The sequence below is a fragment of the Ranitomeya imitator genome, chromosome 6 (assembly GCF_032444005.1).
Source record: "Ranitomeya imitator isolate aRanImi1 chromosome 6, aRanImi1.pri, whole genome shotgun sequence".
Taxonomy (NCBI): domain Eukaryota; kingdom Metazoa; phylum Chordata; class Amphibia; order Anura; family Dendrobatidae; genus Ranitomeya; species Ranitomeya imitator.
This window is the reverse complement of record NC_091287.1, coordinates 470,513,525-470,531,823: the sequence shown is the minus strand read 5'-3', so window position 1 is coordinate 470,531,823 and position 18,299 is coordinate 470,513,525. Positions and strand designations below refer to the sequence as shown.

At 41.6% G+C, this 18,299-nt stretch overlaps 1 protein-coding gene and 1 long non-coding RNA gene across 2 annotated transcripts in view; both read left to right on the top strand.

Annotated features, from left to right (window-relative positions):
* The first annotated feature begins 944 nt into the window (after window positions 1-944).
* On the top strand, window positions 945-7,074 carry LOC138642915 (uncharacterized). The gene is made up of 3 exons (XR_011314114.1): window positions 945-1,005; window positions 5,815-5,869; window positions 6,984-7,074. It is a non-coding gene; the product is annotated as an uncharacterized lncRNA (long non-coding RNA).
* Window positions 7,075-18,138: 11,064 nt separating this feature from the next.
* LOC138642914 (uncharacterized) overlaps window positions 18,139-18,299 on the top strand; it is an 81,903-nt gene continuing 81,742 nt past the window's right edge. The window contains exon 1 of the mRNA XM_069731522.1: window positions 18,139-18,211. Within this exon, the coding sequence (XP_069587623.1) occupies window positions 18,194-18,211 (18 nt within the window). The 5' untranslated portion in view covers window positions 18,139-18,193. The remainder of the gene's footprint in view (window positions 18,212-18,299) is intronic.

Below are 18,299 nucleotides of genomic sequence, written 5' to 3'. Positions count from 1 at the left end.
TAACAAGTTATCACGTGTCCTCTGAACAACCCCTCTAATGGGAGATCAGTAAGATAACACCAGAACTTCTGCACTTTGGTCACCTTGGCTCCCCCCAAAATGGGAGAAATTTAATTTAATGGGAGTGATTAAAAAGTTGCACATACCCCTGTGGTGACACATGTGAAACTACAGCTCGTCCGAACAGAGTTTCATCCACCTAAAAATACTATAGCGACACAAAACAATTTTTTTTTACAAAGTTCTGACATTTATTTTTATATCATCGGTCACTTTTACTGCACAACGAAAGTGGTAAAAACGAAGCCCAATGGCAGAGTTGGGTTTGCTTCACTACTTCTTCCCACTCTCACTTTTTCCTTATTCCCCAGTACATTGTATAGTACAACGGTGTCATCGCTCGTCCTGCGGAAAACAAGCTCAGTGCCACCGGAAAAATAGGAAGGTTACAGAGGAAGGGGAAAGAAAAACCGCTGGCCCAAAAAAACCGCTGGTCAGAGGAGGGTAATGGTAGCAAAACCATCAAACCCTACACGAATATGGTATCGTCATTACCGTACGGACCCGTTAATAAAAATAACGTCATTTTCACCGCACTGACGGAAAACAATGAACAGTGGAAGAATTGCTGTCTTTTGTTGCTGATTATTATTATTCCCCATCTCCATTGGCTAGAGCCAGCATGGGCTGACCCTGCTCAGTATGGGCACACTTTCTGGGTCCAGTCACTCTGATAACACCACTGGATTCATTTCAATAAACGCCTCTGTCCAATCCTTCCCTATAAAACACTTGAGGAAACCTCACTATCATTTTAAGGAGACGCGCCCTCCTATCTGCAGTCCCGGCCGGGTTCCCTTGCCCACATCCAAAATGGCCGCCGTAACGCAGCCTCCACCTAACAGCAACGCTGTAGAGACGTTTGTGTACGTTTCCATGGTGACGGCCGATACGCGCTCTCCCAGCTGACAGCTGTGCTCCTGTGACTGCGGCTTGGAATGGCCGGTGAGTGCGTGGAGCGGCCGCACACGTCCTGTACGTGACTGACACTGTGCTTATAACTTACTGGGGCAATATTATAAAAAGTAGGGGAACGTTGGAGATGGCAACCAATCAGGTTGGAGCTCTCATTTATCATTGAACCTTTAACAAATGTAAGCAGCAATCTGATTGGTAGCCTTGAGTTATTCCTCCACCTTGTATCACTTTGCCTGCATTTCTTAGTCCATTTTATAGACAGGAAGCATTGCATCATGTAACCTTCATAATATGTCAGTAATGTCCTAAAAGTAATATGGCTTCCTGATAGAAGAGGGCAGAAACATAAAAAGGGTACATGGGGCATATAAGGGGCACACTTATGGCGGGGGCACTAAATCACCCTATACAGGTCATTTTTGTCTGTATGCCACTGCTCCATGGCAGCATAGTGCAAGTGAAAGGTAGCATTGTGACCCGCAGGCACCGCAGCAAGCAAGTTACAAAAATCCAACTGGTTCTGACTTTTTGTAACTTGCTTGTCATGCTTCACAGTACCTTGTATCACTTTGCATGCATTTCTTAGTGCATTTTATAGACAGGAAGCATTGCATTATGTAGCCTTCAGAATATGTCAGTCATGTCCTGAAAGTTATGTGGATTCCTGATAGAAGAGAGGGCAGAAACATAAAAAGGGGTACATGGGGCATACTTATAGTGAGGGCACTAAATCACCCTATACAGGTCATTTTTGGCTGTCTGCCACTGCTCTATGGCAGCAAGTGAAAGGTAGCATTGCATCCCGCAGGCACCGCAGCAAGCAAGTTACAAAAATCCAACTGGTTCTAACTTTTTCTGACTTGCTTGTCACGCTTCACAGTAGCTTGTGGGCGGCAGTGCAACCCCATTAACTTGTACTATGTTGCCACGTTGCAGCAACATATAGGCATTTTTGGTCGCTTGACCAGTGCTATGGCCTTAGGCTACTTTCACACTAGCGTTTTCTGCAATCCGTCACAATGCGTCGTTTTGCAGAAAAAACGCATCCTGCAAAAGTGCTTGCAGGATGCGTTTTTTCCCCATAGACTTGCATTGACGACGCATTTGCGACGGATTGCCACACGTCGCATCCGTCGAGCGACGGATGCGTCGTGCTTTTGGGGACCGTCGGGAGAAAAAAACGCTACATGTAACGTTTTTTTCTCCTGAGGGACCGCTTTTCCGACCGCGCATGCGCAGCCGGAACTCCGCCCCCACCTCCCCGCACCTTACAATGGGGCAGCGGATGCGCCGGAAAAATGCATCCGCTGCACCCATTGTGCAATGCAGCAAACACTAGCGTCGGAATCTCTCCCCGACGCATTGCGACGGGGAGATTCCGACGCTAGTGTGAAAGGAGCCTAAGTCTCCGTGTAGCCCCCGCATTATGGAGGTGGCATATACGTATGCAGCTGGTACTCAGTGTTAGGGCTCATGCAGACGGCCGTATAACTAGACGAGTGCTCCCCGTCATTTTGACTGATAGCACTTGTCCCCATGTTATTCTATGGCGCTGCGTAAGTGTACAATCTGTTTTTTTACAGCAGCAGCTTTAATCAGTTACCGGACCATTTACCGTTTACTGTGTTACAGAATTACAATGTATCTGTAAAAATCGAATTCTACACTGTGGCTACGTACGACATCCGTTTTTTTTCTCGCATCCATATTCTTGAATGGGCGAGTCTCCAATCTCTGCAGGAAAATCATACATGCTGAGATTTTTTTTACACACTCAGATCCGGTCAGTGAAATAAAATCGTTCACCTGCACGGCCCCATTGAATAACATTATTTACATGGCGGTTATTTCCACTGTATATACTGCTCCCAGATTATTTCCACTGTATATACTGCTCCCAGATTATTTCCACTGTATATACCGCTCCCAGATTGTTACTGTATATACCGCTCCCAGATTATTTCCACTGTATATACCGCTCCCAGATTATTTCCACTGTATATACCGCTCCCAGATTATTTCCACTGTATATACTGCTCCCAGATTATTTCCACTGTATATACTGCTCCCAGATTGTTACTGTATATACCGCTCCCAGATTATTTCCACTGTATATACTGCTCCCAGATTATTTCCACTGTATATACCGCTCCCAGATTGTTACTGTATATACCGCTCCCAGATTATTTCCACTGTATATTCCGCTCCCAGATTATTTCCACTGTATATACCGCTCCCAGATTATTTCCACTGTATATACCGCTCCCAGATTATTTCCACTGTATATACCGCTCCCAGATTATTTCCACTGTATATACTGCTCCCAGATTATTTCCAGTGTATATACTGCTCCCAGATTATTTCCAGTGTATATACTGCTCCCAGATTATTTCCACTGTATATACTGCTCCCAGATTATTTCCACTGTATATACTGCTCCCAGATTATTTCCACTGTATATACTGCTCCCAGATTATTTCCACTGTATATACTGCTCCCAGATTATTTCCACTGTATATACCGCTCCCAGATTATTTCCACTGTATATAGTGCTCCCAGATTATTTCCACTGTATATACTGCTCCCAGATTATTTCCAGTGTATATACTGCTCCCAGATTATTTCCACTGTATATACTGCTCCCAGATTATTTCCACTGTATATACTGCTCCCAGATTATTTCCACTGTATATACTGCTCCCAGATTATTTCCACTGTATATACTGCTCCCAGATTATTTCCACTGTATATACTGCTCCCAGATTATTTCCACTGTATATACTGCTCCCAGATTATTTCCACTGTATATACTGCTCCCAGATTATTTCCACTGTATATACTGCTCCCAGACTGCTGCACCCCAGGCCATGGCCTAGGTTGGAAATCTGACCCTGTGGTCCATTTATTCTCTATGGGGCTGCTGTAAAAAGCCGAGTGCTGCTCTCAGCAGCCCCCTAGGGAATGAATGGCGCGGGGTCCTGCGGCTGCAGGTTCGCTCACACTGGTGAATCAGGACGATTATGCTAATGAGTCAGAGTTTGATCCCATTCTCTCGCATGGCAGAATCGCAGCACAGGTACAGAGAAGGTGGAAAACTTACGGTAATTTCTCCATCTTCTGTATCTGGCAGCCCGATAGAAAATGGAAAGAGCTGCACTCGGGCGATTGACCTGCCGTGTCGTTTCATAACGGGGGTAAAAGCTCCCCTTGAAGGATAAAAATTCACAGATCTGCTGATGTGTATGGATCCCAGCGGTTGGACACCCACCGATCAGTAAGGCTCCTTTCACACTAGCGTCGATTGCGACGTGTGGCAATGCGTCGCTAATGTTAGTCTATGGGGAAAAAACGCATTGTGCAGACAACTTTGCAGGATGCGTTTTTTCTCCAAAACGACGCATTGCGGCGTGCGGCGTACGACGCTAGTGTGAAAGTAGCCTAAGTTACCACCTATTTTGCAGGCAGGTGATAACTCCTTTAAGGGATTATAGGAGCATTCTGGTGAATCAAAGTAAAAAAAAAAGACAATGGAAGAAATAATATCTTCCCTGATCCTCAGCAGCTACTTTTCTAGCACTTGGGTGGATTAGCACTTTGGACAGTGAATGGCTAAGTGGGCAGCAAAAAGAAGCACAGACCATCAGGGAATGGATGAGCACCAGAATGGGAAGGGGAGGAATGGAAGGTGGGGTATTATTTCTTTTACATTCTTTTTAAGCCGTCTGAGGATCATTTTTATCCCCCAGTCTATCCCTTCACGCTATCCCCCACTCTGTCATACCCACTCTCTTGTGCTATGTACAGGTACCAATACAGTATGGATAGCAAAAACAATATTACAATGTGCGAAATTTATCAGAGTTGTTCATGATGTTTGATAAATTCGATGCATCTCTAAGTGTCTGGTCCTTAGTTTACATCATCTATTAACCGGCTTACTTTGTGCCAAACTTTTAGCACCTTTTTTGGCACACGGTGTTGCATTTAGGCCACGCCCCATTTCCAGCAAACTCACGCTCACTTGCTGGACAGGATGCAAAAAGTGTCTAGAATACATAATAAATGTGGTGCAATTTGTAAAAAAGTTTTTTGGTACAAAGTTTAGCATAATAAATCTCTCACATTGTGTTTAGAAAATGATTGCTTAAAAATTTAATTTAATTTATGGAAGAAATCGGCAAAATCTAAGTGCAAATTTACACCAGTCATAATGTGATTGTCATGCCTCGGTTTCAGGACCTCTTGCTGCGTTGTCAGTTTCCCATTCTGCTAAGCCACTGCCTGTTTGGTCTCTGTCCAACTGCTGATGGTTCTTTTGTCTTTTCTTTCCTTTCTTTGATTTGCTTCTATTCAGATGTCTCTCTATTCCCAATTTCGTTCTGTCCTATCACTTCTTGGGAAGGCTATATACTCACCTTGCACCTGCATCTTTGCTGGCTATATTTCAAGACGGATGGATAATTGAGCGCCTCAGCTAGGGATTATTTTACCTGGTTAATCTCTGTTGCTTTTCCTACTGTCTGTTTGTGTGTTTTCCTCCCCAGGAGCCTATCCTTTCTGTATGTTTGGGGGCTGGGGTTCTTCTTATTTTCTTCCATTTTTCCAGTGTGTCTGTGTGAATACGTTCATAGGCGCCATTGTGTATACTTGGGGTGCCAACCTCTGCGGTCAGGGACAAATCAGGGTCAGAGTAAGGGCTTTCCTAGTTTGAACAAGGACCTTTTGGATTCCAGTGTTTGTCTTTCTTGGTTTGTATGTTACCCATGTGAGTGTAATTATACAGTCATAACAATAATGTCATCATTTCAGATATTTCTTTTTTACTTTTATATTCAGAAACAATGAGGAAATCCCATACTATTATGGATCTGAAATCTGCTATGGAATCCAGGTTAGTTATGTGTGAAATTAGTGAAGAAAAGTGGAAGGTAGGATTCTTTTTGTGAATTTTATGTTTGCTTCAGTTTTACTTGTTAATTGACTTCTAATGGGGGAGATTTATCAAAATTAGTGCAACTGAGAAGTGTAGCAATTGTCCATAGATTTTAGGCCTTTGTAAAATGAAAGGGTTAGGCCTCAATCACATGTCTGGTTTTTCCACATACGAGAAAACAGACAGAGTATGGACAGAGTGTGTGTGGACAGAGTGTGTGAGGACAGAGTGTGGTCAGAGTGTGGTCAGAGTGTGTGTGGACAGTGTGGTCAGAGTGTGGTCAGAGTGTGTGTGGACAGAGCGTGTGTGGTCAGAGTGTGGTCAGAGTGTGGACAGAATGTGGTCAGAGTGTGGACAGAGTGTGGTCTTTCTCAACCTTCTCCATTATAAGGCCAGGGTGACACAGCCGTTGATTCTCTTGTTCTAGAGAATCGGGCTGATTATGACACTCAGATCAGAGTTTGATCCAAGTGTGATCTGATTCTCTCACATGAGAGAATCGTAGCACAAGTGCCGGGAAGATGGAGAAATTAATGTCTCCTTTCTCTGCACGTACATGTAGACTTGTATGAGTGTGCAACATCCGATTATCAGATGCACCCACAGCACCCAACACATGCTGCGATTGTTTTTTCATGTTGAATCGGCATGAGAAAATAATCGGAGATCTGCACTGCCCCATAGTATAACATTGGGTTGAGTACTATCTGATATTTATCGGATTGCGCTTGTCCAAATTATTTGCCCGTGTGAGCACGCCCTCAGACTGTGAACATCAGACCGCACTAGGATCAAAGTCAGACATGTCTTCACGATTTTCTGCTGACCTCTCAATCCACATAAAATCACATGCATGTGAATGGCCCCATAAGCTATCATAGGTACAAGTGCTGTTTTTGGAACACAACGATAGTACTTTTACCCGAAAATCGGTTATGTGAATAAGGACTAAATGCTTTTACAGGCTCCCTTATTCCCTGCAGGTGGACGGGGAATCTCTCAGGGAGTGTAGCCAACCTGTACAATCCCTATCATCATATTTCTGATTATTTAATTTTCTTTTTTTAAATAGAAAAATGGAAACGTGTTTATTAATTGAGGCAGAATATATCAAGAATCTTCAGAAACAAGTGTACCTTCTGGAACTGGAGACGTCCTTCTTATATCCTTTCCACCAGCCTAATTCCACATGTATATGTTTATATATATATTTATTTTTTACATTTTACAAATTACAAAAAAGAAACTGGGCCCATGTAAAAGTTTGGGCATCCTACATGGTTAGTATCCAGTAGCACCCTTTTTTGAAAGTATCACAGCTTGTAAACGCTTTTTGTAGCCAGACAAGAGTCTTTCAATTCTTGTTTGAGGGATTTTCATCCATTCTTCCTTAGAAAATTCTTCCAGTTCTGTGAGATTCTTGGGTCATTTGCATGCACTGCTATTCTGAGGTGTAGGGACAAATTTTCAATGATGTTCAGATCAGGCGACTGTGAGGGCCAATGTAAAACCTTCAGCTTGCGCCTTTTGAGGTAGTCCATTGTTAATTTTGGTGTGTGTTTAGGATCATTATCCATATGTAGAAACCATCCTCTTTTCAACTTTTTTACAGATTGTCTTATGTTTGCATCAATAATTTGTTGAAATGTAATTGAATCCATTCTTCTCTGTACCCGAGAAATACTCCCTGTGCCATTGGCTGAAACACAACCCCAAAGCATGATTGATCCATCCTCATGCTTAATGGTTTTCCTGAAATTCTGTGACCTTTTTCTCAACACATACCTTTGATCATTGTGGCCAAAGAGTTTTATTTTAACGTTTTCGGTCCACGGGACTTGTTTCCAAAATGCATCAAGCTAGTTTAGATATTGTTTTGCATACTTCTAATGCTTAATTTTGTGGTGAGGACATAGGAGAGGTTTTCTTCTGACTCTTCTATCAAGGCCATATTTGTGAAGGTGTCACTGAACAGTAGAGCAATGTACCAAAACTCCAGAGTCTGCAAATCTTAAAGGTCTTTTGCAGTCAAGCAGGGTTTCTGATTTGCCTCTCTCTAGCAATCTTACGAGCAGCTCTCACTGAAATTTTGCTTGGTCTTCCAGACGTTATTTTGACCTCCATTGTTCCTGATAACTACCATTTCTTAATTACATTTCAAACTGAGGAAAGGGCAACTTGAAAACGCTTTGCTATCTTCTTATAGACTTCTGCTTTGTGGGCCTCCACCATTTTTATTTTCAGAGTGCCAAGTTGCTGCTTAGAAGAACCCATGACTGCTGGTTTTTGGCAGACGGTTAGAGGAGGCTGGGTTTTTACAAGCCAGGAAATTTGTATCACCTGGCCTTTCCTAACGATGATAATGCACAAGCCATAACCCTAACAGGCTAATAAAGGTCTGAAACTTTGGTCAAAGTTATCTGAGCACACAAATCTCCAAGGGTACCAAAACTTTTGCATCAGCCCATTTTTCTTTTTGTAATTTTCAAAATGAAAAGAAAAAAGACAATATATATATATATATATATATATATATATATATATACATATATATATATATATATATATATATATATATATATATATATATATATATATATATATATATAGCCTAAAATACAAAAAAAAGTGTTATCTTTAACTTTAGACCTTTTTAGGGATCATTTAATCCAGGGGTGTCAAACTGCATTCCTCGAGCACCTCAAACCATGCGTGTTTTCAAGATTTCCTTAGCATTGCACAAGGTGCTGGAATCATTCTCTGCAGGTGATTAAATTATCACCTGTGCAATGAAAGGAAATCCTGAAAACATGACCTGTTTGCAGCCCTCGAGGAATGCAGTTTGACACCCCTGATTTAATCTACAACTTGCCTACAGGGGTTTTCCCAGGAACTGAAGTTCCTTTTTATTGACTAGATCTTGGAATCAAAATAAGGTACACAATAGGAAATGATTAAGAAACTGTTGCTGTGCTGAGATAATCTTATAAATGTGTCCCTGCTGTGTGCTGTGTAATGGCCGTGTCTGACCGTGCTGGGACATGATTTCATCACATCTCCTAGGCAGGGTAGAAAACAAAAGTGTATACTGACATTACAGCAGGGAATCACAGCTGATTCGTTTTGTGAGGTAAAACATTTTCCTGCCTGTTTTTAAGCAATGTTTAACCTCACAGAATCAGCTGTGATCCCCTGTTGTCCTGTCTGCAGGGCCAGCGTCAGCAAACGGCGCACCTGGGAAAGTGCCAGGGCCCTGGGCAGGTGGGGGGCCACTCGATACTTACCTCTCCCTGTTCCAGCGCTGCAGCGTCTTCCGTGTCCTCTGACTGTGACTTTCAGGTCAGGGGAAGCGATGACGTCACGTCTGTGCACCCTCTGCCTGAACAGTCACACTGCAGAGAGGCAGAAGACGGTGGTACTGAGATATCCGGAGCAGAGCAGCGGCCAGCAACGAGAGATGAGTAATTTTTTTTTTCATGTTTGGAGCAATATATGGGGACCATCAGAAGGGGCCAATTCTATATGGAGCATCTTATGGGGTCAATTACATATGGAACATCTTATGGGGCCAGTTACATATGGAGCATCTTATGGGACCAGTTACATATGGAGCATCTTATGGGACCAGTTACATATGAAGCAGTATATGGGGCCCATTATATGTGGAGCATCTCATGGGGCCAATTATTTTTGGAACATTATATGGGGCCCATTCTGTTTGGAGCAATATATGGGGCTCATCATATAGTGGAGCATTATATGGGGCCCATCATATACTGTATGTAGCATTATATGGGGCATATTCTGTATGGAGCAATATATGGGGCCGCTCATTATACTGTATGAAGCATTATATGGGGCTCATTATACTGTATGGAGCAATATATGGGGCTCAATATACTGTACTATATGGGGCCCATCATATACTGTATGGAGCAATATATGGCACCCAACATATACTGGAGCATTATATGGGGCCCATTCTGTATGGCGCATTACATGGGACCCATCATATACTGTATGGAGAATTATATGGGGTCCATTATTCTGTATGGAGCAATATATGGGGCTCATTATACTGTCTGAAGCAATATATGGAGCTGATTATACTGTATGGAGCAATACATGGGACTCATTATGCTGTATGAAGCATTATATGGGGTCCATTATTCTGTATGGAGCCTTATATGGGCTCATTATTCTGTATGGAGCAGTATGTGGTGCCCATTATACTGTCCGGTTTCTGAGCTATTGTAGAATTTACAATAGATATCACACATGTAATGTAAGAAGTAAGTGAAATCTTTGGCATTGTACTATATATTTCTCTCCGGTAGCTATGCATCATGAATTGTGGTATGTGGTAAAGGGGCCCACTGAGACTCTTTCACCCGGGGCCCATGAAAACCTGGAGCTGGCCTTGCCTGTCTGTATACTCTTTTGCCTCCTCCCCTGACCAGGAGATGTGGTATGATCAGACCATGTTCCTGCACAGTCAGACACGGCCATTACACAGTACGGACACAGTTATAAGATTATCTCAGCACAGGAACATTTTATTTAATCACATCCAGTTGCGAAAATTATTATTATTCCAAGACCTAGTGAATAAAATGAACTTGTGTTCATGGGAAAACCCTTTAACTGTTCACAATAACAGTAATTTTGAGCAGGGGTGCCCACACTTTGACATGCCACTGTAAATGGGTTCTTAAAAATCAGTCATACATTGTGGTAAAACATAGTGCGAATTTCAAATCTCAATGTGTGAACATAGCCTTGATGTAGCGAAAGCTCCACACTCCATACAGATAGGGTTCTTTAGAGACTCCTTCTGTATGGGTGGAGGGTCCAGCAGTCAGATTTCCCCTCCAGCCACCCTGCGATAAAGAAGGTCTTGTAGGTAAGTTTACATTTTTTATGGGGCCATTAATAAAGGGTTGTCCTGCAGTGGACAACCACTTTTAATATAATTTTTTTGTAGGTTTATTCTTGGCTTTTCACATGAAGACATTGTAAAGGCTATTTTGGTGGACAACACATTATAATTGGCATTTACTGAACATTTGGACGATTATATATTTCGGCAGGCGGTGCATATAGTGGGACGAACTACAGTGCCAACATGGAGCTATAAGAATGGCACTCAAATACAGTTTTGGTGCAAATTAATGGTTTGGAAATCCGCAGTAGGGAAATTGAGCCGGCCACATGATTTTTGGTATAATGAAGCGTAGTGGGGGGTTTGTGTTGGAATAAGTTTAAATGCAACAACTCCATTCCTGTTGTAGTCTGCATTGAATGTCTATGAGTGTTCATTTGTCAGCTATGCTGTGATTGTTAAAGTTTGTACAAAAAGGTCAGAGGACTCTCACTGATTGCATCATTCTGCTGCTGTTTCCTTCACAGAGAGACATGTGTTACATGGACTAGATTATATCCGTAGTTACTGTCAAAGCTTTCTTATTTTGTTCCAGTTCAAGCTGCATATATTAAACACAGTTTGCCTTACGTTGGATTCTGCTGCTTATATGAAGTAACACGCGCTGCTGTGGTAATACTCCGGCTAACAGGTTATGGGCCCAGCCACCGGAAAGTAAATGGTAAAAAGCCCAGTCACCGGAATAAGCAGCGAGCCAAGCGCAGACAGCACAGAGGAACCCCCGGAATACAAGGACACCGGAACGCAAAGGTACCGCAGTGTACAGAGCACCGGACAGCGCAGCTTAAAGGGCCAGTAACAAACAAAAAAAAAAAGGTACAAGAGACAAGAATGTCTACAGAAAGGAATGCAGTGAAGTACACAGTGCCAAGTCTCACAAATCACAATTACAGCTCCTGGAAATTCAAGGTAAAGATGTTACTTATAAGAGAGGGTACATGGAAATGTATTGAACAGCCTGTGCCTGACCCAGTACCGGGTGATTGGCTAGAGACTGATCAGAAAGCACAAAGCACTATTTCCCTCAGCATAGATGATAACCAGATTGTACATGTATGCAAATGTGATACTGCAAAGAAAATGTGGGAAGAATTACAGAAAGTGCATGAAAGGTCAAATCTCAGCAATAAGCTATATCTTATGAGAAAGCTGTATCAGTCTAAATTAAGTGATGGCCAGCATATGCAGGACTATATCAGAAACACCCTAGAGATTGTGGAGCGCCTAAGGGGTATTGGTGAAGAAATTAAAGATTTTCATGTTGCTGCATTACTATTAAGTGGTCTTCCAGAAAGTTATGACACGCTTGTGACTGCATTAGATGCCAGACCAGATGATGAACTCACACTAGAATATGTGAAAGGGAAACTTGCAGATGAATACAAGAGAAAGTCAGAGACTATTAGCAATAATATATGCAAAGCAGAAGCAGCATTAAAGACACAGTACTTTTCTAAAGCTCAGAGTCATTTAAAGGAAACTCGTGAATGTTTTGTCTGTAAAAAGCCTGGTCACCTTAAAGCAGACTGCAGAGTGTGGAAAGCAAGAATGAATCAGTTTAAAAAGCAGGACAGTCATCAAAAGGTTAAAACAGCTGTAAAGAAGGAAGATGCATGTATTGCGACTGCATTTGGGGTCAGCACAAGCCCATATGCAAACCATGTTTGGTGTATTGACTCTGGAGCGACTGCTCACATGACACGTGATAAAGATTTCTTCATTAATCTAGATGAAAGCAAGTCTGAAAAGGTAATTTTAGCTAATGGTCACTATATGACATCAGAAGGAATAGGAGATGGTTATCTCCATTGTCAAGTTCAATCCTCAGCACAAGTCAGAAAAATCCCAGTTAAAGACGTGCTGTATGTTCCCAAACTTGAAAGTAACCTTTTATCTGTAAAGAAGCTTGCACAACAGGGAAATATAGTTACATTTAAGGATGACAGATGCATCATTTCAAAGAAGGGTCATACCCTTGCCGAAGGAAAAATCAAAGATGAACTTTATCAGCTGAAATGCAATGAAACTGTTTACAGTGCTAGACAAGATTTTCATAAGGGCTGTATTCATGTGTGGCACAGACGCCTAGGCCACAGAGATCCAGAAGCAGTAAAGAAACTAGCTCAACTTGCAAATGGTATTGCAATCAACCAGTGTAATCAAACAATGAAGTGCACAAGTTGCCTAAAAGGGAAAATGTCCAGAAAATCGTTTCCTAAAGTAAGCACTACTAAATCTGCACAGATACTGGATTTGATACATACAGATGTGTGTGGTCCAATGAGTGTTCCTACTCCCAGCAAGAAGAGATATTTTCTCACATTCATTGATGATTATTCCAGATATACTGTTACTTACCTACTTCAAAGTAAAGATGAAGTTCCACAGAAACTTGAAGAATATCTTGCTGCAGTTCTTAACAAATTTGGAAGAATACCAAAGGTACTGCGAGCAGATAATGGAACTGAATATACAAGTGGTAAAGTGCAAACCATCCTGAAAAAGAATGGAATCGTGTTCCAGACAACCGTTCCATACAACCCAGAGCAGAATGGCACAGCAGAGAGAAAGAACCGAACTCTTTGTGAAAGTGGAAGAAGTATGCTATTTGATGGAAACCTACCTACAACATATTGGGGAGAAGCCATCATGACTGCTACCTATCTTCAAAATCGACTGCCAAGTAAAGCTACAAGTAAAACTCCATATGAGCTATGGAACTGTGAGAAGCCCAACCTGAAGCATCTCAGGATATTCGGAAGCAAAACTTTTGTGCATGTTCCCAAAGAAAAACGTTCTAAGTGGGAATCTCATGCAAAGGAAGGAGTTCTTGTGGGGTACAGTGAAACTCAGAAAGGATACAGAATCCTGCACCCACAGACCAACACAGTAACAATCAGCAGAGATGTAGTGATTGATGAAAACTCAGTATCGCTCAAATTTCATGAGGTTACGCAAATAATTCAACCTAAGGAACAAGAATTTCAGTCAGTGATTCCAGACATTGAAGAGAATCTCAAAGAAAATACTGAAGTCTGGATATGCTCTGAAAGTACTGAAAAAGAAACAGAAGAACCAAGCCAACCTCAGGAGATCAGAAGATCAGAAAGATCAAATAAAGGAATTCCAGCTAAACGCCTTTCTTATATGGTCAGATCAATTCCAGAAGAAGAGCCACAGTCATGGCAGGAAATGCAAAAACTGCCTATTCATAAGAAGCAAAAATGGATAAAAGCTGCTGATGAAGAAATGGAATCCCTTCATAAGCTCAAAACATGGGAGCTCACAGAGCTACCTCAAGGCAAGAAAGCAATTGGATGTAAGTGGGTCTTTAAGAACAAATATGACTCCGAAGGTAATGTTCACCGTTTTAAAGCAAGATTGGTCGCAAAAGGATATTCACAAAAATATGGTGAAGATTATGATGCTACTTTTGCTCCAGTTGCCAAGCAAACTACATTCAGAACTTTATTATCCATAGCTGCTGTTCAGCAGATGAAAGTAAGACATTTTGACATCAAAACAGCCTTTCTACATGGAGACATTGAAGAAGAGCTGTACATGACTCAACCAGAAGGCTATGTTAAAAGGGGTAAAGAGAACCTTGTTTGCAGAATGCAAAAATCTCTCTACGGCCTTAAGCAATCAGCAAGAGCATGGAACACTAAGATGAACAAAGTGTTAATCGACGAAGGATTTAAAAGGTCTCAAGCGGATCCATGTTTGTATACAAAAGGTGTATCACAAGATTGGATGTATGTTATTCTATATGTGGATGATGTAATAATAGCGCATCAAGAAGAGAGAGAAATTTCAAAACTAGGTCAAATTCTGAACAAGCATTTCGAGACCAAGGACCTTGGAGATGTGACATACTATTTGGGAATCCAAATCCAGAGAGAGGAAGATGGAAGTTTTCTTCTTAATCAAAATTCTAAAATCTCCACAGTTCTAAACCAGTTTGGAATGTCAGAAGCCAAAGGCATATCAACTCCAATGGATCCATCTTACCTAAAATTGGAAGGAGAAGAAGATCTGCTACCCACAAATGACAGTTACAGACAAGCAGTGGGGGCACTTCTATACATAGCAACCACAACCCGTCCAGATATCTCAGCCACAGTGGGAATTCTCTGCCGACGTGTAAGCAAGCCACGCCAAAGAGATTGGAATGCAATTAAGAGACTTCTTCAGTATCTTAAGGCAACCCAAGAGTTAAGTCTAAAGATTTCTGCATCAGGAGATCTAATTCTCAGAGGATATGTAGATGCAGATTGGGCTGGAGACTCAAGTGATCGAAGATCAACAAGTGGTTACTTGTTCAAGTTAGGACACACTTCAATCTCATGGTCCAGTAGAAAACAAGTGTCAGTTGCATTGTCTTCTACAGAAGCAGAATATACATCAGCTGCTCATGCAAGTCAAGAGTTAATTTGGTTGAAGCAACTTTTGGAAGAATTCGGCAAACCACTAGCTGAACCAACTGTTATCTATGAGGACAACCAAGGATGTATCAAGCTCGCCAGCAGTGAAAGGATAAGTGCAAGAACAAAGCACATTGATGTTAAACATCATCACTTGCGTGACTTAGTAGAGCGTGAAGTTCTAAAGTTTGTTTACTGTGAATCTGACAAGATGTTAGCAGATGTTTTGACAAAGCCATTGTCAAGAGCCAAGTTTGAAGAATTCAGAACTGCAATGGGACTAACAGGATAAGCAGTTGTTGAGTGGGGGTGTTGGAATAAGTTTAAATGCAACAACTCCATTCCTGTTGTAGTCTGCATTGAATGTCTATGAGTGTTCATTTGTCAGCTATGCTGTGATTGTTAAAGTTTGTACAAAAAGGTCAGAGGACTCTCACTGATTGCATCATTCTGCTGCTGTTTCCTTCACAGAGAGACATGTGTTACATGGACTAGATTATATCCGTAGTTACTGTCAAAGCTTTCTTATTTTGTTCCAGTTCAAGCTGCATATATTAAACACAGTTTGCCTTACGTTGGATTCTGCTGCTTATATGAAGTAACACGCGCTGCTGTGGTAATACTCCGGCTAACAGTTTGATGTTGAGATTCTCATTGTAGGAGAGTTTAAGGAGGACAGGGACATTGGGTTTATTGAGGCAAAGCAGCCAACAACAAAAGACACCCTGACCTAGGAGAAGTGTACTCCACTAATAAGTAATGATCACATTTACGGGCGTCCATCCAGTCCCGGCTATAACTGTTCGGAGTTAGAAAACTTTCCGTATGAGATTATTTGCAAACAGGGATTGTGTAATTGGGGTGTTATTGGGGTGTAATTGGGGTGTTATTTTGCAGAACGCTGGTATTTTTCAGAATATTTCTAGGCGTCGTTACAAGCAATACATAGACACCAAGCATTCCAGAATTTTAGGGTTCATTACGGAGGGACTCTCACCACTGACCCCTGACAAAAATAATAAGAAATAACAATACAGATAACATATAAATGGCCACTTCTGTCAGAAAGGGTATTATTTTTCTAAAAACCTAATAATGATGGAAACATTATTTTTGCAATTCTAGCCGTTTTTATTTCTAATTTCATCAGGACTATGCAATTAAAAATTTCACTCGAAATATGATTGTTTTCTAACAGCGAACAGAGAGAGAGAGCCCTTTCTGTGGGGTGATGAGATGTTTTTCTCTCTTCCATGCCTTGTCACCAGGGGGCACTATTGTAGTATCCATAATCGTTGTCTCTTCTAGGATAACTGTAAATCTCACTTGTCCCCACAGACATTTCCATAATTACACCATCTCTGTGGATCATCTATGCACTTGCATTGAAATAAGCAATGCAATAGAGTCACCACAAGACGACTTAGAATCTACACAGCTCGATCCCGATAATTTATAGGTTTAGGGTTGAAAGAAGACATCGGACCATCGAGTTCATCCTGGAACCTAACATGTTGATCCAGAGAGAGGCAAAAATCGCATGGGGCTGTCACAACAATCAGACTAGTTTCCTGGATCAGTGTGCATCACAGAACCTAGTGCCCATAACCAGTAATATTATATTTTTTTTAGAAAGGCATCTGGCCTTCTTGTACTTTTGCTGTGAATCAAAAATTACAGCATGATGTGGCAGAAAGTTCCAAAAATCTCACTGCTCTGACAGTAAAGCATCGTTGCCTGTGATAAAGATGAAACCTTCTTTCTTCTAGACGTAGAGGATGTCTCCTTGTCATCATTGCAAGTCTAGGTTTTAAAGATCATTAGAACTATTTCTGTACTGTCTCTTTACATACAACGTTGTTTTTGTACGTCATAATAAGATCACCCCTAAGCCTTTGTTTGTCCAATCTGAAATAACCCCAAGTTTGATAACCTGTCTTGGTATTGCAGTCCATCCATTCCGTTAAAGGTGTTGTTCCTTTTCCCTAAAAGTCAATTTCCCACGACCCTACTCTTTCTGGCTGTGGTATAATATGTAGGATATAGAAGTGTCTGGCTCTCCCAACATTGGGATCTCCAAAACAAGTTCTCATTATTGTTGACCTATGGCTACCTCCCAATCCCGTCTCGCCTGCATTTGAGGTGGCCTGGTGCTTTCAACCAGTAGAACAAGGTGTAGGTAAGTATGTGTCTGACTGTTGGGCGGCGGGAGAAGCCAACAACACCACCCAGACCAAAGGGGAAATCATGTAAGGTAGGAGGAGCATCTTTGGAGTGAGTGTAAAGGGTATGCCTGAGCTGTAAGAAACAGAAAACTAAAATGTTCTGTGCTCTTCCTTCAAAGCCTGGAATGATTTACGGATGCATAAACCTGACCCTGAAAGCCAAGCTCGCCCTCTCCCATAAAGGCCCTTCTTCAGATCGTAAAATTTAGAAAGGGTCCCGTTATGCCAAAGATGAGTATGATTATCATTGGGAGGCACTTGGAAAAGTTAATGAACCACAGCCCAAACCCATGGATCGGGAATTGGCTATCTGCACGGGGACCCCACATGGAGGCGCGAGACAGGAAGGCCTCCCCATTCCACCTACATATATCTATGTGAGAGTTGAGATACCTAATTATACAGTTTAAGTCCCCCCTCATCCAAGGATACTGAAGACCTTATCCTACCTCTGCAATCCTGACAAAATAATTGTAATATTTGGGATAGCTGACAGAAAATCAGAACCAAGAGAACCATTTTATATATAAGGGTTTGTTTTAACGATGAGCATGCTCTTTAAACTGGCGTAGATGGAGAAATCTGTATGTATTGACCAACAATAAAACAAACGGCTTAACAAAATTGCACAAGGAATAAGGTACAAAAAGCTACAAGCAACCAGCCACAACTTGCAGCAGAAGCTGGACAGATGATTGCAGAAGTAAAAGTGGGTAATTTTTCATTCATTTTTATGCCTGTCGTACCAAAAGTCACTAGGGGTAGAGATGCTGAGACCCAACTATACTAGATGAAGG